Below are 26,146 nucleotides of genomic sequence, written 5' to 3'. Positions count from 1 at the left end.
CCTCTTGTTGGTAGTCCACACTGTTTAAAGGACAAAAGGGCAAAAGGGTAGTTCACTTTAAGAACACTCTTTGTAATTCACGTATGATGTGACAGGTCCCTGCGTAACTCGACACTCTGTAACCTGCTATATAGTGGTGTGTGGGCTGAGGCTGCCTTCTTTTTATTCTCTTTCAAGCATATTTCAGTTTGTACATAACTGGAGTAGGGTTTATAACATCAAATGGGCCCCTGTCAACTACTCAGTCCTGGTGAACAGTTAGAATTGTGACGGGTGACTGAAAGATTTGATGGTAATAGAGATTAAAGGGCCGAAAATTCTTTGAGAGTCCATGAGAAGTGTGGGGGATTATCCACATTGCTTTTATACCAACTAATGTTAGTAATGGTGCAGATGGATGGGAGATAACAATACAATATTAAACAAAGTACTGCTTGACGAGGCAACATTGTGAACAGATAACTAATTATTTCGCTGGGAATTTCTAGTTGAACTTAAACCACGAGCAGTTGTGCATAAGTTGAGGTTGTTACATTCTCTTCAAGTTGGCTTACCAGCGTTCCTTTGCCCCCTCTCTTGTAGCCGACCAGCACAGTGACTTTGGAGCTGAGGAGGGGGCGCCCTCGTACCTCCTGGAACACTTGGCAACTTTCTCCGTGGGCCAACAATATGGTAAGCGCCGCCCTTACATTAACTTGACGCTAGCAACCTGATTAGTGTTACATAACTGTGCAGAACAGAGACTTTAGGCACAAGAACAAAACACCTTGAGAGGTTTGCTTCCAAGGGTTATTTATATTTTATAGCATTGCATGCCGAAAAAACGTTTCAAAATTTTTTTTTGCTTATGTATCGAACCGCAGGCGCCTGAAGAAAAGCATCAGCAAGGTCATGGCTGAAGTGCCTTTGATAATTCATTTGCACTGCATACTGTTAATAGTAATGAAAAATGGCAAAACGAAATCTAAGGTTTCATGACAGTTTGTCTGGTTGGGTAGAGAATGCATGTCAAAAAGGAGAGCACCAATTTTAAGCCTGTTTAAAAAGTACGGCTTTTTCTTAGTACTCATATTTTCTTTTTTGACAAAAGAACTGTCAAGCCTGTCATTTTAGACTTGTTATGTTGAGGTGAATTTGTGTGCTGAAGATACCTTTCTGCTGGCACTTTGTTATTTAAGTGGAATGCCTTTGTGCCTGTGTACAGCCCTGGAGAGCCCCAAGGATGGGCTGCGGAAGCTCTTCCAGATGGAGAAGTCCAAGGGCATCTGGACGCAGAAGATGAAGATGAAGCTGGATCGCAAGTGGGTCATCATCATCGACTGCGAGAACGGGGTATGGCACCGTTTTTGGACACTTAAGCGGCCCGGTTAGGGCCTAAGAAATCAGTCGGCCACGTCTGTGAGACGAGAAGGTGATGAACAGAGAAGCTCACTGAGTAGCGAAAACAATTATTTTCTGTGTGCTATGCAGTCTGTTATTCACTGTTCCGGGCTGATTTCGCAGCAAAAATTCTTCGCTTCAGCAATTTTTGAGCTGGTCCTTTGAATTTTGTTACAATGGAGTTAAACTGTATCATGATTATTGAGGCCATTAATAATAATTGGTTCACAGGAAGGGAAAGGCGCAGCATCTGTCACACTTGTTTCTGTGGACACCTTACCCACGCCATAAGGGAAGGGAGGGAGGTGGGAGTGAATGTGGAGAGAGAGAAAGAGGAGCCTCCACTCCGGAGTAATTTTGACCACCGGGGGGTCTTTAACCTGTGCTGACATCGCACAGCACACGGACGCCACTTCATTTCGCCTCCATCGAAATGCAGCCGCCAACGGTCAGGATCGAGCCTGTGTACTCTGACGCAGTAGTCGGGTGTCTTATCACTGCACCACCATGGCGGGTCAATATATAGCCATTAAAGTTAAAAAAGAAAGCTCGGAAACTGTGCAGTAGTACTTTTTGTACATCATGCAGTGGCAAGGAAATGAGCAGCGTGAATGCATTCGCTCTATGATCGAGGTTCCTGTACCGTGCGTTTTGGGCTTAGGTGCTGTTTCATCAGCGAGCCGCTGCCGGAATTAGCTTCGCTGAATCACCAGCAGGTGGCGTTACTAATCCTTCATGTTCACTTTTCCCAGTCTCTCATTTCGCTTTCTCGGCTATCCCACAGCTTCATAGGCCTGGCTTTTTGTACATGAAGGCCCAAGTTGCTTATGTGCCATAAAACAGAACACAACTCATGGGCATGACTCAGCATCTGTGGATATGCAGCTGCTGGGACATGACCCATTGTTAACCCATGACGCAGTGAATGTGTTAAGGAAGAGAGAAGAAAAATTGCAGATGGTCGATTCGAGAAGTATGCACGTAGACAATGGCGGTGTAACCGAGGAAGTCTAGGAGTCAGATTGAGCAGTTAGCTTAGGCGACTTGTGTCAGCACATTGCAACAGCAAAATGGAGTTATTGGAGGTCGTTGGGAGGGTTCCTTATCCTCTTAGTCCAGCTGGCAGTGAAGACACATCTTTGGAGTGGTTTGTGACGTTTCCCGACGACATGGCCACACACAGGACGTGGTGGAGCGCTTCCCCATGAGCTTGATCAGCGACCCGACGGCCTTCACATCGGACGACCCCCGGGAGCTGTACAACAACATCCTGGTCTTCGTGGTCCAGGACGACCCCACATCCTCCAGCCAGCAGGAGCATGCAGAGATGCACATCTTCCAGTGCGTCCGCATCTCGGTGAGAAACCCCAGCAGACTGCCAAGTCGAAGCATGTCCACTCAATTCGGCTGGTCGTAGCCATTCAGAGTACGCGCAACTGTGGCTTGCATTGGCAAGAAGTGCAGACTTGCTTCGGTGCCCTTTGCAGTGATTAGTAAGCCATACTATACGGAGCATGCTTTAAACTCTTCTGATGCAGGCTGAAGAGTGTGAACTTAGTATCTACTTGGACAAAGTCTGTCCATCCTCACAGATGTCCCAGGTGCACAAGGGTGATTGACTTTGTGGGCGGCGGATGTCAGTGGCATGCAGATTTTTTGACTGGTGTGGTTTGGGAAACTTTACCATGAGAGGCAGGGATCTGGGTACTTGCGGTAATAATTGCTCTTGGCATCCACCTAAATGTAGCCACATGGTGCCAGGGTGAGCTTTAATGTATACTCGTGAGCAGTGTGAAAGGGAACAAACTATTTGCACAAAATTGCGAATATATTGTCAGTATTTCTCTATTAGATACCAAGGTGGCCCTTGGATATAGTGCATTTAGAGGAAAACTAGTTACAAGACTGAAAGAACTGTCCTCATCGCTCGTAATTATGGAGTAATCAACAAGTTAATGCTCAGATTTTATTCCTTTCTGATATTGTGCATGACTGTACCTTGGTTATTTGCTTTATCAGCCATATCAGCCATTGAGACGTGAAAGAACTGTGCAGTCTTCTTTTATTGTCATTTTAAATTTTTTGATAGTTGAACTATTGCACTCTGGTGTGTGCTAATTTTGTTATCTTAACAATTTTCTCTCCAGTGCACTACTGCACCTCAACTGCTTGTGACCCATTCATAGCAAAGTTGTTGCTGAGAACAGGGTGCTTTTTTCTGTACACCCGCCCAAATGTTTAACTGGCATGCGTGACGGCCGCATTCTCTGTCACTCTAAGCGCTGCAGAAGAGTTAACCTGCCAAATGCCCAAGTATAAGCAAAAGCTCACCAAGCCCTTGCTTAATCTTGACCTTCCGGCAAGATTTATCCGCCCTAAGGCGCAGGAGCACGGAAAAGGCTGCCGTCATGCATGCAATTTAAAGATTTGGAAGGCTGTACATATTACCCCATGCTGTGTAGTGTACCCCTTGACACAGTGATTGTAGGCTGTTCAGCCGCGGGTTGTTGTTCTTTTGACGGTGGCTGCTGCACTGCCATCTTTGCATTTTCATTTTGTGCCACAAGGGAGGGATGTCTTTGTTTGGCCAGAGGTTCTACGTAGCACAGCCAGCATTGTTAATGGCTTGCTTCTTCTCTGCTTTACTTTTAGGCCAAGGAAGTGGTGGACGACATCAAAGCCTTCATGATGGGGAAGAGTCGAGGCAGGTAAGCCGGTGGGGATTCCCTAGCCCTTTGTTGTGGGAGTTCTTCCCTGTGGCCATAGTGTATGCTGGTTTGGTTTGGTTATGCTGGTACTATGTACACACTGAAGCACGGTGCCCTTAGGTCTAGTGGTGTGTAATTTCCACTTCAAGAGTGCGACCATGCTGAATACTATGCCCTGGAGCCCTGAAAGATGTCAACAGCTTCCCATGGTTAGGTTCGGATGGTTAGGATGCTCTGGTAACTATGCAGGCGCAGTAGTCATGACCGAGGTTCCGGCCTGCCCCCACCTCCAAATGTTGCGGCCCCCGAGCCCCCCGTCAACGGCGGCATCAATGTGCGGGAGCAGGTCAGCATCTTCAACGCGGCCGCCGTGTCACAGGGGTCTCCACCGCCCCCTACGCATGGGCCCATGCTCCGCGGCGGGCCTCCACCCCACGACAAGATAGAGGCGCACCATGTTCGCGGAGTCGCGGGTGGCTATGTGCGCGAGTCAAACGACGAGACCAGCTCGACAACTAGCGAGAAATATGAGCGCGACGTGGTGAGTGATGTTTTTGTCTGCCCTATCAAATGCTTGTGGACACTGTTGTTCGTGGGAAAGGGGACAGCTAATCTATGCGGTGAATTGGCAGAAGGTGGCCATCTTTGAACTTCATATTGCCTCGGAGGTTTCTCGCTCAAATAGCGATAGAAATTCACTCTACTGACCGCGCGTTTGTAGCTGAAAGGTGCAGTTTGCCCAGATTCATTCCTTAGCTCTCCAGAGAGGTCTCAGCAGTCAGACCAAGGCTGTTCTCTGTGCATGACCCTGATAAAAGATCGTAGAAAGTGGGGACCTAGCTCGACAGCTGTGCAATGCCGATTGCTATTTGGAGTGTGTAGTACCGCCAGTCAAAGCCAAAGTGCTTAAGCTGCTTTCACTGCACTTTAGGAGCCACCTAAAGGGAGATGAGATTCTTTTAAGCAGCCACATTTGTGCCGCATGGTGTCGATGTGAGACCACCAAGCAATGTTGGGATTGTCCAATGTTGGTATTGTCCTCAGGCCATCCTGAACCACTGCTTCGATGACATCGAACGATTCATCGCCCGACTTCAGCACGCTGCTGCTGCGTACCGGGAGTTGGAGCGCCGCCGCAAATCACGCAAGAACAAGAAGAAGGACCTCGGAGGCAAGTGGAAATGTCACTTTGCTAAGTGCGCCGCAAGCCACTATTGTGGCCCTTACCCATGACTTACAGTGGAATGGGACTCATCGAAAGCTCTCAGTTTTGTTATGGGCGCCAAAATACTGTGATGACTAAGAGCAGGTTGTGCAGCTAGCTGCAAGTACGGATTTTTTTTTCTTGTGCGGATACATGCGTGAAAGATCAATTTGAGAGGGATTTCACAAGTTACTTTTGCTGTTTTGTCCGTGTGCTCTGCTGTTGCATTGTAAGATTGAAATTTCAAACAACTACTACTATTATTATGATTATTATTATTATTATTACTGCTCTTATGACTTATAAAGCTCTAAATAGGCATGGCTTGGTATACCAAACATGTTGGAATCTTGGGTGGAATATAAGAAGATTAGGAAGCTTTGTGGAAACCGAGAGCTTCGGATATCCTGCATGCACTTTGAAGGGCTCCGAAACTTTTGCAGATTTTTTTGGTCCGTAGGACGTTGCAGCACTAGATAGTTCACATTCCGCTAGGCAATTCTTCTCCTGGCTTAATAGTTAATCTGGCAAGAAGTTTGGATGGGCGGTAACTAATGGGCACCACTCCCCCCTTCTCCTTGAAATTGCAGACGGGATGCTGAGTATGCGTGCCAAGCCGCCTCCAGAGCGGGAGTTTGTTGACATCCTGCAAAAGTTCAAGCTGTCCTTCAACCTTCTGGTGAGCGGGACTTGGCTTTTTCTGAAATTGCGTTACTTGGAAATACTGCATGCAAATATAATTACTTTACAATTAAAAAAAAAACTACATCTACTACTAGGTTGATGGTCAGTCACAGACTCATTTCATTTTTTCTTTAATGCCATCTTCGTAGTTGTACTGTTTGTTACAGTAAAACCTCGTTACAAACGACACTCAACGGACCCCAAAAAGATGTCTCTTGTAACCAAAAATTCTTACCAATTCATATGTGTGGCAGTTTAGATTCCCTTAACTAAATTCTGTTCCATATCAGTGTCATGTTTTGTTGCAATATGTCAGGAACCAAGAAGTGGTGCCTCCTCTTGACTGGGAGGTCGAAATGACCTTATTGTTTCAGCCACTGCCACCTCATCTCTGCATGACTGAAACAACAGGGACATTTTGACTTCCCAGTCAATAGGAGGTACTCCTTTTTGGTTCCTGACATATTGCAACAAAACAGGACACTGATATGGAACAGAATTTTATTAAGGGAGTCTAAACTGCCGCACATACGAGTTGGTACGAGCCAGCTGTGCTGCATGAGCATACCTGGGTTAATTGTGTCTCTTATAAATAGTGAATAATTTACTTTAGGGACCTGCAAAAGTTGCCCTTAGTAACAGAGTGCCTCTTGTAAACATGTTTCTTGTATGCAATGTTGTTAACATGGCAAACATAGGAGAACCAACCAAACCATTCTCAAGTGTCTCTTGTAACCATGTATCTTGAAACAAGATTTCACTCTGCAACATTGCTTTACTGGTGAAAATGTGAGGCACCTTGAAATGTGCACGATGCACTAATAACGTTGTTTAGTCAATTGGTTGTGTTTATGAGGTGTTCAGAATGTGCTGTTTCCTGAACATATGCCTTGTGAGTTTCTTCTTTAAATCTAGTTTAGATCTTCAGCGTTACTGTAGCTAGGCCGATGCTATGCATAACCTCTGGTATGAAGATAGATGGGGCTGTATAGCGATGACATAAACTGCGGGAAATTAAGAAGGAAGGTGTGCATGACTACCTTTGAGTTTTTGCAGTTTTAATGGCAAGTCGCCAGGTCTTTAAGGGTAACATAAGCAGCCAGGTTGGGAGCTTGTGGAAGTTCGGGAGAGGAAAAGGACCGACCCGGCGTGAAAAGAGCAGTGTGGACTCCCAAGTGAAAGGAGATGCGAGTAAGTTGAGGAAGTGAGGCGTGGAGGAAGTGAGGGCAAGATTGATTGGCACATCCGGGGTGAGAAGCCAGGGCAATGCACAATCACCGTATCTACCTGCCCCACATTGTGCAGGCCAAGCTGAAGAACCACATTCACGAGCCCAACTCTCCGGAGCTGGTCCACTTCCTGTTCACTCCGCTGGCAGTGATTGTGGATGCCGCGCGAGACTGCGGCCGTCCCGGCACGGGTGCCAGCCTGGCGGCACGCGTCGTCAGCCCCCTGCTGACGCGCGACGCGCTCGAACTCCTCGCCAACTGCTGCACCTCCAAGGAGAGTGACCTCTGGCACAGGTCGGTTGCCCTGTTGGGTGCGCCATTAGTTAATTTAGGTGTCTGTTGACTGTTGGCTTGTTCTTTTGTAGTGTTTAAAGGTGTAGTCGGAAGCATCTGAAACTATTATGAGACAGTATACATATATATATCTTTTCATCTCCGTATGGTTTGCATCCGGCTGTATTTTTGAACACTGCCTGCTTTATTTTCCGATAGTTCGTAAGCAGCTATGATGCAAGGCTGTTTGGATGAATCATTCAGTGATTGTAACATGGGTGCGGCTTGTGCAAAAGAAGGTTAACTTGTGATCAGTGGGCGACAGGCCTTTGACCCACACTGAACACAGCTGGAGTGGCGTGGTGAAGATGGTGTGTGAGCTTGATATCTCTCGCAAGCTATGGTGTTGCCTGAAGACATGTGGCTTCCTTTTTGGCCCAAGGCTCTGCTGCTCACATTGTCCCCCCATTCCCACGTTTGTTCATTTGCAGCCTGGGTGATGCCTGGGTGGTTCCGCGGGACATGTGGAAGGGGTACGAGTCAGAAACCTACCAGCCTGTCTTCTCGGACGGCTGGGCCCCTGACTGCAGCGGCTCTGATGACCAGGCACCGCCCCCTGCGCAGCCACCCCGCATGCGACGACGGTCACAAGAGGAGGTCAGTTGGGCTTTCCTGAAGGTTTTGAACGTCTCTTTGTGCATAGCGGAGTCATGCTGCCAAACCTAGCATGCCTCTTAGTGTTGGCTACTTTTGCACCCAAAAGAGTAGTTCATCATGCGCTCAGTGTGTTGGCCAACATCTCTTATTGTGATGAAGCTCATGTATCATTACTGACAACTTCCCACACTTCATTCCACTACTTGCCATATTTTGGTCCTGCTCCTTGTGAAAACTCGAGAAATGGGGAAGGCATGCCGTAGTGTGGTACATTGCTGGTATGCCTCTTCGCTGTGACTCTATCCATGCCCACTGATAGTGAAACTTATATTCAGAGAATTCACTGATAGTGATCAGTGAAACTTATATTCAGAGAATTCAGTAAGTTAACACCTGACTGTTTTGTTTACGATTCTCAATGCCGTGGATATCTTATCTGCTCTGTGCTTTAATCAAAACTCTCGGCAGATTTCAGGAAGCATGAGGGATGTGCGAGTAATATATATGATACATATGCATGCTACTCTCATAGCTTCCACAACACTGCATGCCAAGTGTGAAATGGAGCACAGTCCACATGCAAGCTGTCTCTTGGATCTAAACTATCCATAGTACAAGCAAGAACATGAGCAAGGATTGCAGACCGCGAGACAATCAAGCTTTAATGTTTGGCATTTGTTGCGAACTAAATGAACACTGTTGGTTTTCGCTGCCCACTAGTTGTCACAGCATTTTGAAATCGTTTCAACTTGAACAGTGCATTCAGTGCACTCAAACTGCTGCACGTTTTCGGCTAATATATACTGAACCATTTAGAAATCCAGACCAACAGAGCGGCAAGCCTGCGCAATGTGCTAATAGTTAAATTGGCACCCAGGCATGTAAAGGGACAAGGGGGCAGCAGGTGTGATGTAGCCACTGCAAGTAATTCTTCATTTTGGCTTCCCAACATCGTTCCCACTGTGTCATGAAATGCAAACCTGATTGCTTGCTTTTAATTTTTTGACGTTGGATAAGAAACATTCTCAGAGAATAAAGGAAATGGGCCTTTACACGTGCAAATGCACTATCAAGTCTGCCATCACCAGAACAGCACTCTTAAAAGAGGCTTAGTGCATTCGTAATGGCAAGGTGCGCTTTTTTGTCAGGTGGCTTACGTTGTAGTTTACGGTTGTATATTTTGTACTTTCTCCGGTTTTGAGCAGCTGAAAGATTTGAGGTCCCCCGAAAGGGTTCAGGAGAATGTTCTCAGAAAAGAAAGAAAGTTGTGTTTGATAGGATCAGCTTGTGACTCCCAAGTTAGTCCACTCCACAACCATCCCAGTTTGAGTGAGCAGCCATTGAAGTGCACTAAAGATGGATTTGTAGCATTCCAAATGTGCACTGATCTTGCCACATTTTGTTCCCACAGGACTATCCGGAGCAATAGAAAAGCCTAGCAGTACTTATCTGAACGTAAGCCCCGCCGTGGCTGTGCAGTGGTAAGGGCACTCGACTGCTGTGCCCAGGGATGCCGGATCGAATCCCGGCCGCGGCTGCCGCTTTTCGAGGGAGGCGAAATGCAAGGCGCCTGTGTGCTGTGCGATATCAGTGCACATTAAAAAAACCAAGTTGGTCAAAATTACTCCATAGTCCTCCACTACGGCGTCTCTCATAGCCTGAGTCGCTTTGGAATGTTTAAACCCCACGCAAATCAAACCATTGTCTGAACATAAAGGACTGCATGATAGGTACTGGTGTTATTATATTTGAGTGGAGGAAAATTGATAACTATCAGTGGCTGTATTATAGTAACCACTTATTTAAGTACAGTGCTATTGAACTGCGTGCAATTAGGTTCAAGCGTGTAACATTTGCGTGCAGGCCTGATCTGTTGTCCGGTTAAATTGAACAGAATATGCATTCAGGTACACTTATACCACAGTTGTTTTTCTCTGAACTGCACTGTCACCTTCATGGACCTAAGGTTTGGTTAACAAAGAAAATTTAAAAATTTAACAAAGAAAATTGGCATGTGAAGAAGCAACAGGATTGTGGGAAGGATTTTATTTTTGTTGTACCCTCTACAACAACCAGGAAGGCCTCCAGGTGAAGGACAAACAAACAAACAAACAGGCAAGCAAGCAAACCATAAAATAGACTGCCACACAATGTTGCAGTATTGCTCGCATTCCAGTGTGGGCAGATGGAGAGGGAATTAGTGAGTGTTCCAAAGAGTTCCATTTGCAGGCGACTTGAGGCACCTCCTTTCAATGCCCTTTCCAACACACTGCCCCAGGTGGAACTGCGTGATGTGCCAGACTACCACGCCCACCGTGGAAACGTCGTGTCCTCGCAGCATGACGTGGACAGTCGCTACGGTGGCAGTGACTACCTGAATGAGCGTGTGGGCACGTCGCCCTACGACCGGGGCTTCTCACCACGAGGGGACCACATGGAGAGGTGAGTCCAGAGATCCTCACGCACTACCACCTCACCTGAAGAATACACCTTCTTCTTCTGTGGGAGCCTTGAACAGATTTAATTATTCATTGTACAGGGTTGACCTCTCTTAGTGCAAACAAGCATTCTCTCTTTAGAGAGCTATTGCCTCCAATCTGGCCGCGCATTGAAGCAAAGTCGCCGACTATGCGAAGCCCCGCCTTCGGATCTCTTTGTGCTTGCACCGCTTTGCTTTGATGTGAGGCCGCCTCGGACTTAATGGTGCTTTGAAGAAATGTTTGCACGAAGAGCAGATGACCCTGTACATTCCTGCAGCACCTGAAGGCATTGTTGGAGAGAGAAATGAGAAAAGCATATGCTTTCATCACTGCTTGAGCAGAGTTCAAACATTGCAGAGTAGCTCGTTTGTTCCTTCACATCAAAACTATGTTGAAATCATTTTTTGTGTAGAAGATTGTGATGCTCGAAGCTCTTTAAAATTTGTAGAAATTGGAGACACTGCGTTTATAACAACTAGTCCTACTGTGTGTCTTTAATTGACTCGCGTCCTACACTATCACATAGGCGTGAGTAGGTAGACTGACCATTTAACTCTGTGGCTGGTGCTGTTGGAGTTCAGTTGTCTTTTTGGCGGAAGGGTGGAGCTTCGTGTTTCTGCTGCAGGCCTGGCACTCAGACTCCGTCGGAGTCGGACCTGCATGACCCACGGGACCAGCGCTCTGAGCTGAGCGTGGACTCGATGGAAGCTGGCGACCCCCAGCGGCAGTGGCGTGCATGGGCCGATGCCCTCCGCGACCAGGGTGCCAAGATTGTGCAGGTGGTGTACCCGCGCACTGCCAACAACGACAAAGAGCTCACCGTCGTGCGTGGGGAGTTCCTCGAGGTGAGTGCACCAGCTGGTCTATCCCCGTTTATTTGCTGTGCTTCTACAGAGTTCAGGCAGATACTGAGTTCAGAGACAGGACGCTGTAATCATTGAATAAAACTCTTTTGGCATTCAGGCTTCTTCGCAGCATGCCTCCTATGTAGAGACACTGATCATGACGTCACCTGTAGAGGGGATCCATTTCCAATGCATAAACGCTTGCACTGCAGAAAAAAACCAGTGTCAACGAAGGTAAAGGACTCGAAGCCTTGTTTGGTGTCATCGGGCGACTCGCAAAAGGAATTGGGCGAAATAAGTAGAAAATTTTTGAAACGTCAGCATTAATGACGTCATCATCATATTTCTTCGCATTGCTTTTCCTGCTGTGAGGAGAAGCCTGAATATTGTTGCGGCTTTAATAAGTGGCATCACAAAACCACTCCTTGAGCTTAATGTACAAGCTGCTTATATATTCTAATGTGTGCATTTCGTGAAATTCTCGAAAAAGTGTTTCAACTTCTCTCTAAGAGGTGGAGGTTCTGTAACTGTCATTTTATCAAATGGTTTGGTCGAACCGGTGCACCTGGTAGTCTGTGCAGATGGTACCTAGTGCAGGTACGGACTTGAGTGCAGCTGTATATCCGCACTTTCATGGAGACAACTGGCACCGTCTCTCGAATTATCTGATAGCTAGGAGTGCCTAGGAAATTTGTTTAATTAAGAAGTTTGTTTTCTTTTCTCTGAGCATTGAAGATTCTCAGTTGTGTTCCAAATATGCTTGAAATGATGAATGCTTATGGTATATGATTTAGGATAAAACTAGTAACTGCCAGCAGGGACTATGTTATGCAGCATAGAAGGAGAGGGCATGCTTTGACTCTGTAGCTTATGCTCTACTTTCAGAAAAAGTTGTTGCGGACTATAAAAATACTGTGCTGACTAAAAGAATGACACATATGTGCTGCTCATATCTGTAAACTTAAATCTTCATCGTTTCTTGATGCATGAACTACTTTTAGCAGCAAAAAGTTTTGGAGAGCTTCAAGAAAAGCCTGTTATATTGGAATTGTTTTGCTACTATGTTGATTATGTGTGTTTTTCTACTTTGTGTTGAAGATAAAAATAGCACCCCCACCCATGCAAAAAAACCACATTATGGTACGATTATCGATCAACGATAGAATTCTGGCATCTGGAAGATTCTAAGGCGAAAACCTTTAATAGCTGGTGACTCGCCAGCTTGTCCCTTCCTGCGTTAGCGAGAATCTTCGTGAGATTCCGGGCGACTGTGACGTCATCACCTGGTGACGCCATGACCGGATGACGACGTCACATCCGGTCATGATCGATGACATTAACAGGCGATTCGCACATACGAAGCTTACTCGCCGGGCGTCTGATCCAGGCGTCCATGCTGCGCCTTTCATTTGGTGCATCCTTGAACGCCGCACCACACAGCATACAGAAGCAGATGCAGTAAAGCAGGAATCGGGCATTTCAGATTGGTTTGCGGGAAAGAAAAGACGCAGTATCTGTCACAATTCTCCGTGAACATCTTAACCGAGACGTAAGGAAAAGGGAGGAAGTGGGAGTCGAAGGGAGAGAGAAAGAGGTGCCGTAGTAGAGGGCTACAGATCACTGTTATAAAGGCTTTCGCCTCCCCGATAAGTTTTACCGCGAGAATTTGTGTCAATACTTAAAAAATAAAATACTTCGAAGAGAATGATGATATAAAAACTCTGCATAAGTGCCGCAAACGGCCGCATACTTTGAGCAGCCGCAAATCACTGCTGCTCAAAGTATGTGGCCGTATCGTCATCGCCAGATTGTGCATTTGTCAACAATGATGCTGACTAAGCACAAGGCAGTATCTTGCATTGAAACAGCATCTTCGTCGGGATTTTTGGCAGGTTTTCGAAGTTGGAAGCCTCACAATAAAATATGGGCTTTTGTAGTCAAAGACTCACTGACCCAACCTCTCGCTGATTGATTTCATGCACCCAAAAGTACTGCTGCCAGTGTATATACGCACAACCAGAACCGATGCACAGAGCTATTGTCAAGCTTCTGTTGCCACTCAAGCAAGCACAAATTCGTTACTTTTTAAAGCATGATTAAATTAGTTTATGGCTGCTTGTTTATCCTGTAATAAATGTTAAGTGTTCCTTAGAATGACTCGCATTGTTCGAGCTGATAAATAGCTAAGCCTACATGCATGGGAAACTGCGTGGGTATGTCTTTTTTTCTTTTTTTGCCCGATCATATACAATGGTCACTTATTACAATTAGATTTTCCGGTCGCTCAACAAATGCACAACATTTTTGGAGTTCCATCATATTCATGTGACTTAGTAAAAAGGGCACAGGATTGTCTTGTCCTTGCCCCTTGCCTCTCATATGTATTGTACAATGGTGTCCTCTTTGATGTACAGTCTAATGTCATTACAATGAAATTTGTGCTGCACCCAAATATTTCCGATTCTCCCATCAGCAAACCATGTAAAGCGATGCAGTTATTTCCCGTTACAATAAACAATTTTCAGAGCAATTCCTCCTTAAATCTCTCCAGGTGGCACAGTGTCTATCCAAGCTCTCGCAGGACGAAAATTGGCCCTTTTTTTTTAAGCGCAGATGCAAGTTATTGAACTGCCTACCACTATATGACTGCCTGACAGTGCTCTCGTTCTTGCTACAGATCTTGGACGACAGCCGCAAGTGGTGGAAGACACGCAACATCCGCGGCCAGGTGGGTCACGTGCCGCATACCATTGTGACAGCATACCACCCAGACGACACCGGCAGTGTCGGCGGCTACGAGCGCTCCTCGAGCCGTGAGAACTACAACCGCTCGCCCTATCCACCGGGTGGAGCATTCGCAGACATGGGCTTGGAGGTGAGAGTTCCGTCAAGCCTTCTTCTTTGGTCATGGGTGCAGCGAATCTTTCATGGTTGCACTTAGAAGTGCGCAGCAAAGCAGTGTAATACCAGTCAGGGCTCAGCAGAGTTAGAAAGTTCGAAAATTTAGGAAGTACCACCATGCTTTGAACCGTGGCCACCTTCGTGCAACTTCCTCCCTCGCCTCCTTCTTTCTTGTGCACCCTTTTCTTTGCGTGCCGGCTTTGCAGCTGCTTTCCTGGATTACTGGTGGTTCTCCTCTTCATTGTTCTTAGAAATGCGCGAACTTGCAATTTTCATTTCTGAAGGTGCTCAGAAGCTATTTATGGGGGAATGTGCTTTCTTGCTGTGCTGTGTTCTACTTAAGTTGAGGACAACCCAGAGGGCTATGGAACGAAAAATGGTAAGGGTAACATTAAGAGATAGAAAGCGTGCAGAGTGGGTCAGAGAAATAACTCAAGTTACCGACATTCTAGTAGAAATTAAGAAGAAGAAATGGACATGGGCAGGACATGTAGTGTGAAGAGAGGATAACCGATGGTCGCTGAGGGTAACAAACTGGATTCCAAGGGAAGGAAAGCGTAGCAGGGGACGGCAGAAAGTTAGGTGGGCGGACGAGATTAAGAAGTTCGCAGGGGTCAAGTGGATGCAGCTAGCACAGAACCGGGTTAAGTGGAGAAATATGGGAGAGGCCTTCGCCCTGCAGTGGGTATAATCAGGCTGATGATGATGATGATGATGTGCTTTCTTTCTTGGAAGCATTTTATGTACTATATTTTTGTATCGAAAGCTACACTGCGCTAGGTTTTGAAGCCGTCGGTGTGGCATCGTGGAAGACAAAAAAGAAGAAGAGAAAGAAGTAAAAGAAGAAGGAAAAAACGAAGAGAAAGACGAAGAAGAAGTAAAAGAAGAAGAAGAAAACGGATAACTCGGTAGTTGGTAGAGGCGAACAACAGCGGGTTGCTAGGGCAGAAGGTTCGTTCGAACGTTGTGACAGCGGTGTGCCCTGGATTTTGATGTAGAGACGATGTCATATCACTAGAAGTCTTCTACACCCGATTGAGAATGGTCAACGACGAGAGGCAAGGGGTGCTCATACGTGAAGTGATTCCCCTATGACATAAAGCTGAAACCATAGAGTAAACTACACTGCACAAAAGCCATGCCTCTACTTTAAAGCCAAATCTAAGCGTAGCCGTGCAGATTGCTTCCGTGTAACTCCAGGTTTAACCACAAGCTAAACTACAGTTAACTTTTTCTTTGCTTGACAGTGCCATGCTACGTACGTTCCCTTGATTGCTTCTCGTGGAGGGTTACTGTTGCTTGCGGGTTCTACAGGAGTTTATCATAGCTGAACGACACAAGACACTATCCACCTTAAGTGGATTTCGTCAACATTGATTCCATTGTGAAGCCGGCTGAATATTCTTGCATTGTTTATCTTTTCTGAGAATTCGTCTTACCCGAGCTTGTCCTAACAGGAGTGAATTTTCTGATGGGCCAGGATGACAATGGACAAATAACTATATTGCGTTCATTGATTTGTAACTTCTTATGCACCAGTTATAGTATTAGCAAAACATTTGGTACTTGTACACCTTTAAAAAAGTGCGATGTGCAGTCTCTTGCATCATGAGAGGCAAAGAGACGTCAATGTTTCTGCAATGTATGTGTCTTTTTTGGGCTCGCAGGGTGACTCATCACCACCTCATGACCTCGGAGGCGACTCGATGAGCTCCTCGGGGCTAGGCATGGGGAGTCCACGCGGTGGCGGACCTCGCCAGCCTCCTGCTCCGGCCGACTGGGTCCGCCGCGAGCGCCAGGGGAAGAAAGGTGAATTCCGCTACTTTTAAGTGGCGCGCCCCATCCGCTGTGCGTGTGTGTGTGTGTCACCCTGCTTCCGCTGTTGCCACCACCTCCGTTCCCGCACGCGGCGGTGAAGATGGTGTGAAGTTGACGAGAGGACTTCGTGCGCACCGCTCCCCGCTTGTCGCCTGCCTCGAGGAAAACTGAGCGAGCATTCCTGCCAAGGTTTCTTGCTTGTTTGTACCCTCGCTGACGTCCTCCTGCTTCTGCCCAGCGTGAAATTCGGCTTTGATCGTCCTCCTCCGTGCGTGATGTGTCGTCTGCTTTTGCTGTCGTGTCCCACATCCAGGTGGAGGCAGCATCGCCTGCTTTCACCATCTTCCCGACTGCTTTGGAAAGGAGGCAGCAAGCACTTTGAGTAGTAGTTGCTTCGTTGACAGTTTGCTTACTACGAAATTCAGTTGTGGTGACCTTTTGGTTTGCACCTTCCTCGCTGACAACTGTAGATGCTGTGCACCTTTGGAGAACTGCTTGAGGTGACACAAACGGTCATTCGTGGGAACATCTTTTTCTCCCCTGCGTCTTCTGAGCCAAATCGCGGTGCCCGATACTGGCTTTACGTCCTCTCGCAGGGTTGAGCAGATGGCACTGTTTACCCTCAAGTTTAATTCACACACTTCTGTCGTCACCAGACTCGTGACCTAAACTTGTTAAGCAAAAGAGAGAAGTGTGCGTGTCTCTCTCTGATTGCACTGTCCTTGGCCCTCACTGTGTGCAGTTGAATTGAAGAGCACTAAGCACTTTCTTCATGCTTTGTGGAAGCCCACTAGTGATGCGAATTAGTTATGCACCAACCTTACAGTGGTGTTGATCACCACATTTCTCCACTGAAGGGTGAGAGAGCAGCGGTGATTGTGGGCCTCCTGGCTGGTGGATTCATATGAAGTCAGGGGTGCTCCATAGTTTTTTTGTTCACAGGCTCAGGCTCGTGATCAAACATTAGTTGCTTTCACTGTGAAGGGATGAATACACTGGGGCCAAGTTTGCAAACCTCCCAAAGTCATTTATCATTGGAACTGTAAAAAACAGTAGTCTTTGTTTTATAGGAGGGACCAAGCAGTCTTGATCACACACAGAATCTTTTTTTTGTTTTTCCCCTATCAGTACATTATTAAAAAAGAGGAAAATTGGGGTTTGAAATGAAATGTTCGCGCTAAATTAAGCTGCAATTTTTTCTGAAATGAATTAGCAAAGTAATAACCTGTACTGATGCCCTGCATTTTTATTGGCAACCTCGTAATGAGAAGACCTACGAGCCAAGAACCACAATAAACTTGACATGTGTGATGTCGAACTTTGATACGCTTGTTTTATGGCACACATTTTACCATTGTGTTGACGTGTGAAGCTGCCTGAAGTGCTTTCACGTGCTGGTTGGCGCTGTTGTGACTGCTGCCACCTTCCTACGGCCTCTCCTCAATTCTGGCTCCGAGCCTCAGAGACGCCTTTGACAAAGGGGGTTCCATTTGTTTGTGACACAGATGTGTCGGTGTACTTGCCTGGCGTACAAAAACCGATGGAGTGATAGATGTTCTCGCTTCTTGGCATTGATCCAATTGTGAAGGCTGAGGACACTTCCGATGCTATCTTGGTGTGTGCTTTTATGTCCACCGAGTTGGCTTTGAAAGAGGAGCTGGCAATTTGGTACAGCACGCAATCCGGTCACTGTGACTGCCCTGTGAGTACCTTGTCACAACCTTGTGACCTTGAAGGTTGTAATGCACCTGAGCCCACGTTGACTTGTGCCACTAGTGTACCCTGTCTCGATGCTTGTGCTTTGATGCGTCCCCGTCGCAGCGTCGAGAGGACTTTGGCGATGTGTTGTCCGTGCTTTCTGTCTAGGCTTAGTGCTACCGCAACAACTGTGGAGGACCACAGTTGTTCGTCTGTGAAGCTGTTCTGACAATGCATTGTTGTAGTCGGTGCAGTCATTTAAGCAAGCACCAACTCACACTTGTCTGCAAAATTAGTGCGCAATTGTGGTGTGAATATTGCTAGAGCACTGCTCGTGAGGCCTGTGGTATCGCTTGGAAATTTGCGGCATGTTTAGTGAGGTCAGGTGAGGATCATTCAGTAGGCGTGACTATTTAGTGGCAGATGTTAGAGTTCGATTTAATGTAGCTATGAGATTACTGCCAAGAGAATAGTAATGCTTGCACTGGCTTGCGGTTGTCATAATGGAAACAAAACCATACTTTGCCATGATTCTGTTGCAAAGAAGTCCGTGGGAAGAATTATTATTTCTTTTGGAGAATGGGTGACGAACAGCATTACACAGTCTGGTTCAGCTTTTTGCTGCCGTCTTCTTTAAGCCAAACTTCACTTTTTGCATTGATTTTTAGTGGTAAGGGGAATCCGAAACATGGAGCAATATTTGCATAGTACACTGCCATTGATTGCAAAAATGCATGTAGCAGCTTTACTTGGCAGCTCTGTAATCGCTGACGGAGCCTTCTCTGTTCAGCCGATTGCAGAAATTATGTAACGGTAGTGTCAGCAGAGAGCCAGTGACACTTTGCTAGTATAGTACTACATCAGTTCAGCGCTCAATTTTTATATACTCTTCATTCTGATCACACTTGGGGGCAGGCATTAAGGAATCAAAGTGAACATAAGTTGTCAGAGCACTGAACTGATCTTCATCTTTGCCACAGTTTCTGTGCATGCGTGAAGTTTTGAAAATGAGCCCTGTTCTTAGCGCAGGCTTTTACAGACTGCATTTATTGAAAGCTGCTGATGATCAAAAGACATTTACAAATAGTTTACATTCCTGAATGGCTCAAGGTGGTTGCTTGGTTTTTCTCGCACTGCCAGGCTTGGGCCATTGTCGGAAATGTGAGATGTTGCGTGTTTGGTGTCACGAGTGGTTTACAACTGAGCCATCTGAAATGGCGGGTTTCACTGACATTTAAGCCATTGGAGATGCAGTACCTGAGGTCTAGTTCAGGTAGCGTGGACTTTGGGAGAAACTGTACTGTGTGCTTGTTTTGGAGTTTGTGATTGATGTGTTGCTTGTTGATTACTTACGTGTGAGATTTCGTCCGTGACATATGTCTTCTGGTAAGTTTGCTCGTTTTTGATGATGGCATAAAAAGTACATAGTGGCCCTTTTCTTGTGTTCCTAAACTTCTCACATTCTCTTGTGTCGTTCGTTGTTTCAGCCTGCTGGCAACTCTGTCATTGTGAGTTTATTTTACACACGATGCTTTTGTTGTTTGTTTTCCCCTTGAATACTTTCGCAAGAGGTTTTAAAGAAGTTTGCTTCTTTTACTTCCTTAGCTTGTGCCATCTCGGATGGCTCAGGTTTCTTGTTTTTGACTGCATGGTCGCTTGCCTTGTTTTGTATGGCGAGAAAGTATTGATATTCTTGCTTGGGCATGTGTCAAAGAAGTTGTTCACCACTGACGTGCACTTTCAGTATGTAATTTCGAAGGTTCCACCGGTTGTTCTTTGCACTATTCATACAAACTGCGTTTGTTCGCTGCACTATTCATAGAAGCGGTGGAAGACATTCCATTTTTGAGGCAGTGGTTTTTTAACTGGCATTTTATCCTTTGTTGTGGCAGCCCATTCTCATTTTAGTCCCTGACCTTCAGTGAAAGGACTTTGCGATGCGTTACGGGAGTCGGCCCTTACAGTTTCCTTTCAAGCTGTTGCTGTTGTTAGACATGATGTTTTCTTTTACCAAGCTTGGGTGAACTGTCAGTTCTAGATCTTAGTGTCTAGAATTGTTTTTACCCTTTCCGTCCCATTTGACGATGAACCAAGAGTCAAGATCTTCCAGTTATCCATTTGTGTACATAGGAGACTACTTTTTTTAACATCTTGTTCTTTGCCTTTTGTTGGGTGTCGGCAAGTGAATGGTCGGCTGTTTGCGGTGGCGACCGGCAAGGCAGCATTTCGTAGGACCTGCCAGGTAGTTCTTGCCAGCGTCGGTGATGTTCGAATCATGTGCTAATTGTGCCAGTGCATAGCCACTTTTTTTTAGAGTTGTTGGCTGGCACGTCGTTATTGAGGTGGCAGTCTTTGCTCGGTCTGAGCCGTGGTTGTGTTTCTCCAGTGTACTTTTGGCCGTTGTTACAGAGATTCTTCCAGAAGTGTTTGTAGTTTAAACCAGTTCCATGTTTGAGATAGCGTTGTAACTACTGGTCCATTCCTTGCAACGTTGTTCACTCCCATGTTCAGAAGCCAAGTTGTCATGCTTCACCCCCAAACACTTGGAGAGGCACCCTGTCCGATTGTTTGTTAGGCAGTTGGCACATCTGTCAACACTGAGTGTCAAGCAACCTGTGTGACAAAAGTGCCTTAGAGCTCGGTTCTGGGGGAATGTGTCGGTCCTTTGGGCTGAATTCAAGGCTTTGTGATCACTGCTGATGAAGCAGCTGAAGACGTTCACGTTGCGGTTGTTTATCAAAAGGACATTTAACGAGCAGCACGTGTTTGGCACGCTTATCCAAGTGTTTGCAGCACTTTAATGTTAATGTTAACAGAGACATGTTAGCGAGAAGAGATAGATATATACTTACTATATACAGAGGTTACTGAACCAGACGCGTATCCGAGAATGCCAGTCTGCCCCACATTTGTTGTGTTGTGTGTCCTACAAAGTTTTTTTTTTTTAACATTTACATACTACCTACCTCTTAATTTCTTTTTTGTCTGTTTGTGTGCAGAGATCAAAATGAATTAGCTAAGTATATCAGTTAGCCATGGGACTCACCCAAGTGTCACATTCCAGCCGTTGTGTGTTTTGACGACACTTGGTGTTCTGTATTTCTATATGTGGACTCTTGTCCCAATTCTTTCTGGGTGTTGCACTTTTTATTGAGTCCTGTACAAGCTAAAAAGCTGAGAGACGTGCATCAATAAAGTCTTCCCCACCTTACCATTAACAAAACCACAGCTGCCTTGTTTCTGTTCCCTTTTGCTGTGCCTGTGTGCGTGCTGTATATGGAAGGCTTCCTCTTTGTTAGTTATAATAGTTAAAGAAGTGTCATTTAACTAAGCAATTCTGTACCTTCTGAAATAGTGGAAGAGAATGTGCACAACTTATGATGGTTGCGTGTTGGTGCTCCAAGCTCGCTTAACCTTAGCAGCGTAGCAGATTTCCATTAAAACGGGCACTGAGAATAAACTATACTTAGCTTTCATGGGTAGGTTAATGCATTCTAATTAATGAAGATGTCATTTTCACACAAAACTGAGCCTTATTAGCTAGAAAAAAGGGAAGTGATGAAGTACAGCTGTTCTCACCAGCAGATGATTTTGCAGGAAAGCTATGGTGCATCAACACAGTTTTGTAGCGAGAGCTACACTACTGTAGGTTTTCAAGCCGTCGGCATGGCACAGTGGAAGACGAAGAAGAAAAGAAAAGGAAAAAGTTAAAGAAGAAAAAGGAAAAGTAAAAGAAGAAGAAAAAGAAGAGGAAGAAGTAGAAGAAGAAGTAAAAGAAGAAAAATAAGTAGGTATGTGCCATTACAACAAGGGAGAAGAAGAAGAAATAAGTAGAAAAAGATGAAGAAGAAGAAGACATAACTCGGTAGTTGGTAGAGGCGAACGACAACAGCGAGTTGCTAGGACAGAAGGTTCGTTCGAGCATTGTGATGGCGGCACATTAAATCCAGGTATCCGCAGAAAAATTCACTGCAACACTCACAGCTTTCGCTCTATCACTAGGTTCAAGCCATGCTTAAACCACCACAACTATTTTTTTTCAGTGATGCCAGAGGCTAGGCTACCTCACTATTCACTTCGAAAGAGTAACCGTGCAGTCCTTTTTTGGTGCGAGCACAGATTTAAACTTTGCGATGAGAAAATTTCTGAATGCTGTTTTTCAAGAACTAAGCAGTCTTTTGCTGCTAGAACTGAGAGCGAAAGCTCAGTGGAGTTGTCCTCTGTTTCGCATGAAAATGCACTTGATTCCGTACACTTGATTCAATATTGTGAATGCATACATCTTTCTAGGAATTTGGTTCAGCAAAAACTCTGGAATCAGTAGATTGTGCATGGAGAGCATATTGGTGAGCCTATTCGCTTGATGTCTGCGTGGGCAACCATGATGCAAAACAGCGACGTGGATGTACCACATCACGCCCCGCATGAGCAAGGCAATCCTGTTTCCTGGCACATTCGATTATGACTTTCATTCAGAGACTTAGTGGAAGGGGGCTTTTGGCAGTACCGTTCAAGCACGCCTTGTAGAGAAATGGAGTGCACTACTGCTCTCTCTCCACATTCCTTGCACAGTGTGCAAACGGCCCCCCAAATTCAAGGTTTTATTTTTGGTGCGAAAGCAACACTACGACAGCCAAAGCGAGACCTTGGGTGGCCGCAGCTACATCATGAAGAGGCGTAGCTACAAGAAGATGAAGACGAAGAAAAAGAGATGACAAAGAAGAAGATGACGTCTGCAATCAGCTCGGACACTGGCAAGACAGCTGTTATTGCAAAAAACAATGGGCACCATAACTGACCGCGCACAAACTGGTTCATTGCGAGGACGAAGTGTGTTCTAGGCCACTGATCAAAGTGACCAGGAAAACAGTGTAGAAACGGGCTGGCTAAAAAGAAGAAGGGAAGAACTTGGAGAAAATGGAAGGATGCTGTCGTGGACGGATAGAAAGATTAGAAAAAAATTTAAAATGTATGGGAACAGTGGCTTTCCCCTTTCTCGCCTCTTGCTGTTGGTGCTATGTCAGGCTTTTGAGTGATATTATTGTTGATATCCAGGTTATAACGAGAGAAAGAAGATGGCTACACAGTATGAAAGAGCATTGAACAAGAGTCGAGGGCGAGCCTCAGTTTGAAAGCCGAACCAGTTTTCCAACAAGCGGACTTGTCTTCGTCTGGGCAGCACGATCATCACTGGCGGGGATTAAATACGCTTCTTGTTTCGAAGAAGAAAAGCCAGGGAGGGGAATGGAGGAGAGTGGGGAAGGAAGAAGTAGGGTAAGGAGTGAAAGAATGTTTCTTCGGAAAGTGGCCTCTTTAACCATGCACAGTCCTTACCTTTCCGAGCTGCGAGTGACACACACACACAAAAAAAAAAGCGGTGATAGAAGCAAAGGCCTTGAAGTCAATTCACACAATTACATCATGTACTGCGCAGCACATGCAGCATTTGCAGGGACATAGTTTCGCTTTTGTTGTCAGAATACCGGACTGAGTAAGCCACTATCGTGATGTGACATTCACGCCACACCATGCAAAGACACCACTGCAATAGCATAACAGCCGAGTTTGTATTACTCAGATTTCTTAAAGAGCTAGATTGAGACTGGCTCACGAAAATGTAGCAGCTGGGAAAATGCAGTATCTGGGAGCACAATGATGGGGAAGAAGTAGCCATACTGCCTAACTGCTGGTAACTTGCTCGAATCCGATACTAATAACAGGGCCTTAAGTTGAAATATCGATTAGCATTATCAGTGCTTTGACACTGCAAGTTTTCTGGAGTTCCTAGTGTGGCTGTATGCACATTCCTTTCTTGATGTGCAAGTGTGTGTGTGTGTAACCTGTATGACCACTGTGAAATTTGCAAACGTGGGTCCCACCAAGCCAAAAGGGAGTGACTTTGAAGCATTCATAGTGGACGTTTTACAATTTGACGGTAAGGTGCAAGCAACAACTACATATTTTCTTGCGTTATCTTTGAATTTTCTTGCTGAACGTTTGCATCTTGGCTCTACTAATGTTTAACATGCTATGTCTCCCGCATGCCATGTGACACTCTGTGTTGCATAGATATTTTCAGCATGTGCAACTTGTTTCATAGCATGTGTGCTTCGCTTAGACATTGGCATAAAGAGCCAAGGTTTGGGAAGCTTGTGCAGTGTCTGCTGCTGCTAAGCTTAAACTGACATTGCAATTCATGTCGTGGCATAATAATGGAACATACTTGGGCTAATTTTGCAAATGAGGCCACATGTTTAAGTTGTAAGATAACTTCAGTGCTATTAGTGTATGACATTCTGAACCAAAATTTACACCATACTTATTGACGACGCTCTAGGAGTGTGCATATGTTACTGAAATATATATCGTCAAGATGGTGCTCCGTGTAGTTAGCTATGCGCATTGTGCTGCCGTGCATGTTAACGTATCATACTAACAATTGCACGTTCTCCTTTGTGTATGTTTTAAGAGTGACGTATTTGTGTATCAATGACTGGTTTATTTTGCTGCATGCTTGCCGTGGCCTTTACCTCTCTGCTTACATCTGCATGACTGTAAATATAAGGCCTAAATGATAGTTCTGCTGGTGAAGTAAACTGGCTGCATGAATGTGGTTCTGCTTTCTTTTCAACCTTCTGTGTTTGCTCGAGAATTTGTAACCAGGTGCCAATAATGGCGACAGAAAATGCTTTGAAAGTGGAAGAGGGTCTGTAACGAGTTAAGCTTGTAACAATGCGTGCATAATGGTGTGCAAATTCAGAAACATTTGTAAACATGTTGCAGAGTAGTGTGGTGCTGAGGTTGCTGTCAGTAAAAGGGAGGTTACTTAGATGTTAGGATGCTGAAAACTAACCGATACGATCTGTTGGATGAAAAGTTTTACGCCTGAATGGTAAGCAGCCGCAGTGGAACAATAGCATGTTTACGGCATCAACTGTTTCAACGAAGATGACCATTGATCACTCTGCCTGCAAGAAGGCTATAGCTTCACAATATGGCTGCAACTGCTGGAAGCTGACCAGAGAGCTCAGGATAAACATTTTTCCTGCTCGTTTATTATTATTATTATTATATGTAAATTTTTATTTTGTTTGAAATTTGCTGTGCACAAGCATGTGCTAATTCATTGCACATGACATCTACTGTTGTGCACAAGATACAATGGTAGGGCATTGAATTGCTTCTCTGAAACAAGAAATAAAAATGGGCCTTGAAAAGCCTAAATCGGCTTAATTAGGAAGTGCTGTAACTTGTTCCTTCTTTCGCATGGTGGACTAATTTTCTGAAGCACAGTGCAGCTTAGTTTTGGTTGGGAAAACATGACAAGGTGATAAAGAAAATGATAAACTGGACATAAATGTATATATTTTTAAAAATAGGGCTTTATTTCTGTGAGTGCATAAGCATTCAGCATGCGTGAATTCTTTATTTTTGGGTCATGTTAGTTTTTTGAAATAGGAGGCAGGAGGCTCTACATATGTAAGAAGTGCCACGTTTATGTTACGCCGTGTTTATTTAAAGTTTTTGCCCTCCTTGTGCAGTCACTGGGTACAGATTTGTAATGACAGTTTGCTGACATTTATATTGTCAGAGACTTTGCTATGAGGAAGCACTGGATGGTTTATCTCGTAGTTATAGCAGAAATCAGTACGTAAAACTTTACATAGAGGTTTTCTATAAGAGAGCTTAAATAAAGTTTCTTTGTTGGGGTGTCATGTATGGAACCTTGTACAGTATAGTGCCTCACCATCCCAAAGGTTGATTGAAAAAAGCTTCTCATCATAAATGATATTTTTCTTTTGGTGGTGAGCCAAGTAGTTCTGCACTCCTTTTAGGGCATCCTCTTCGGTGGGATAGCGCTTAACAGGCATTGATTTGATGGGATGCGATGGAGAAATCAGGGCGCAACGCTTCGTCCTCCTCTACCACCCTTTCGTAACAGAAACGCGAAGTCTCAGATTTTTCTCGCTAGTAGGACATAATGCGTGTTTATAAAGTGTCTGCAACCTGCAAAGTTAAAAGTGCGCCCGTGAGAGGTCTGGCCACACGAGCTTGCCAAAGGCGCTTCCAGGAGGCCGGTTCGTATGAACCCGCAAAAGCTGCCTCACTGATGCATGGACATGCTCTCGGCGTGTTTCGCTATACCGTCTTGCGTTTGGCGCTCATATGTGTTTGAGATGTCGCGAGACCTTCCACGGAAATACCTGTGTGTGCAAGGTACGCGCGCAAGCCATACAGAGACGATAGAATACACCAGCGCACAAATCGG

At 45.4% G+C, this 26,146-nt stretch overlaps 1 protein-coding gene across 2 annotated transcripts in view; it reads left to right on the top strand.

Moving 5' to 3' along the window:
* The window catches only part of LOC146182486 (uncharacterized), a 64,110-nt gene that overhangs the window by 26,075 nt on the left and 11,889 nt on the right, over positions 1 to 26,146 (top strand). For both annotated transcript variants that reach the window (XM_084577615.1, XM_084577614.1), the window contains exons 4-16: positions 583 to 672; positions 1,205 to 1,332; positions 2,564 to 2,737; positions 4,033 to 4,088; positions 4,338 to 4,629; positions 5,133 to 5,259; positions 5,883 to 5,971; positions 7,282 to 7,499; positions 7,970 to 8,135; positions 10,414 to 10,577; positions 11,241 to 11,460; positions 14,138 to 14,335; positions 16,029 to 16,170. In XM_084577615.1, the coding sequence (XP_084433741.1) occupies positions 583 to 672; positions 1,205 to 1,332; positions 2,564 to 2,737; positions 4,033 to 4,088; positions 4,338 to 4,629; positions 5,133 to 5,259; positions 5,883 to 5,971; positions 7,282 to 7,499; positions 7,970 to 8,135; positions 10,414 to 10,577; positions 11,241 to 11,460; positions 14,138 to 14,335; positions 16,029 to 16,170 (2,064 nt within the window). The remainder of the gene's footprint in view (positions 1 to 582; positions 673 to 1,204; positions 1,333 to 2,563; positions 2,738 to 4,032; positions 4,089 to 4,337; positions 4,630 to 5,132; positions 5,260 to 5,882; positions 5,972 to 7,281; positions 7,500 to 7,969; positions 8,136 to 10,413; positions 10,578 to 11,240; positions 11,461 to 14,137; positions 14,336 to 16,028; positions 16,171 to 26,146) is intronic.

The sequence above is a fragment of the Amblyomma maculatum genome, chromosome 8 (assembly GCF_055883805.1).
Source record: "Amblyomma maculatum isolate TAMU_Amacu chromosome 8, ASM5588380v1, whole genome shotgun sequence".
NCBI lineage: Eukaryota > Metazoa > Arthropoda > Arachnida > Ixodida > Ixodidae > Amblyomma > Amblyomma maculatum.
This window is presented reverse-complemented; position numbering and strand designations above follow the sequence as displayed.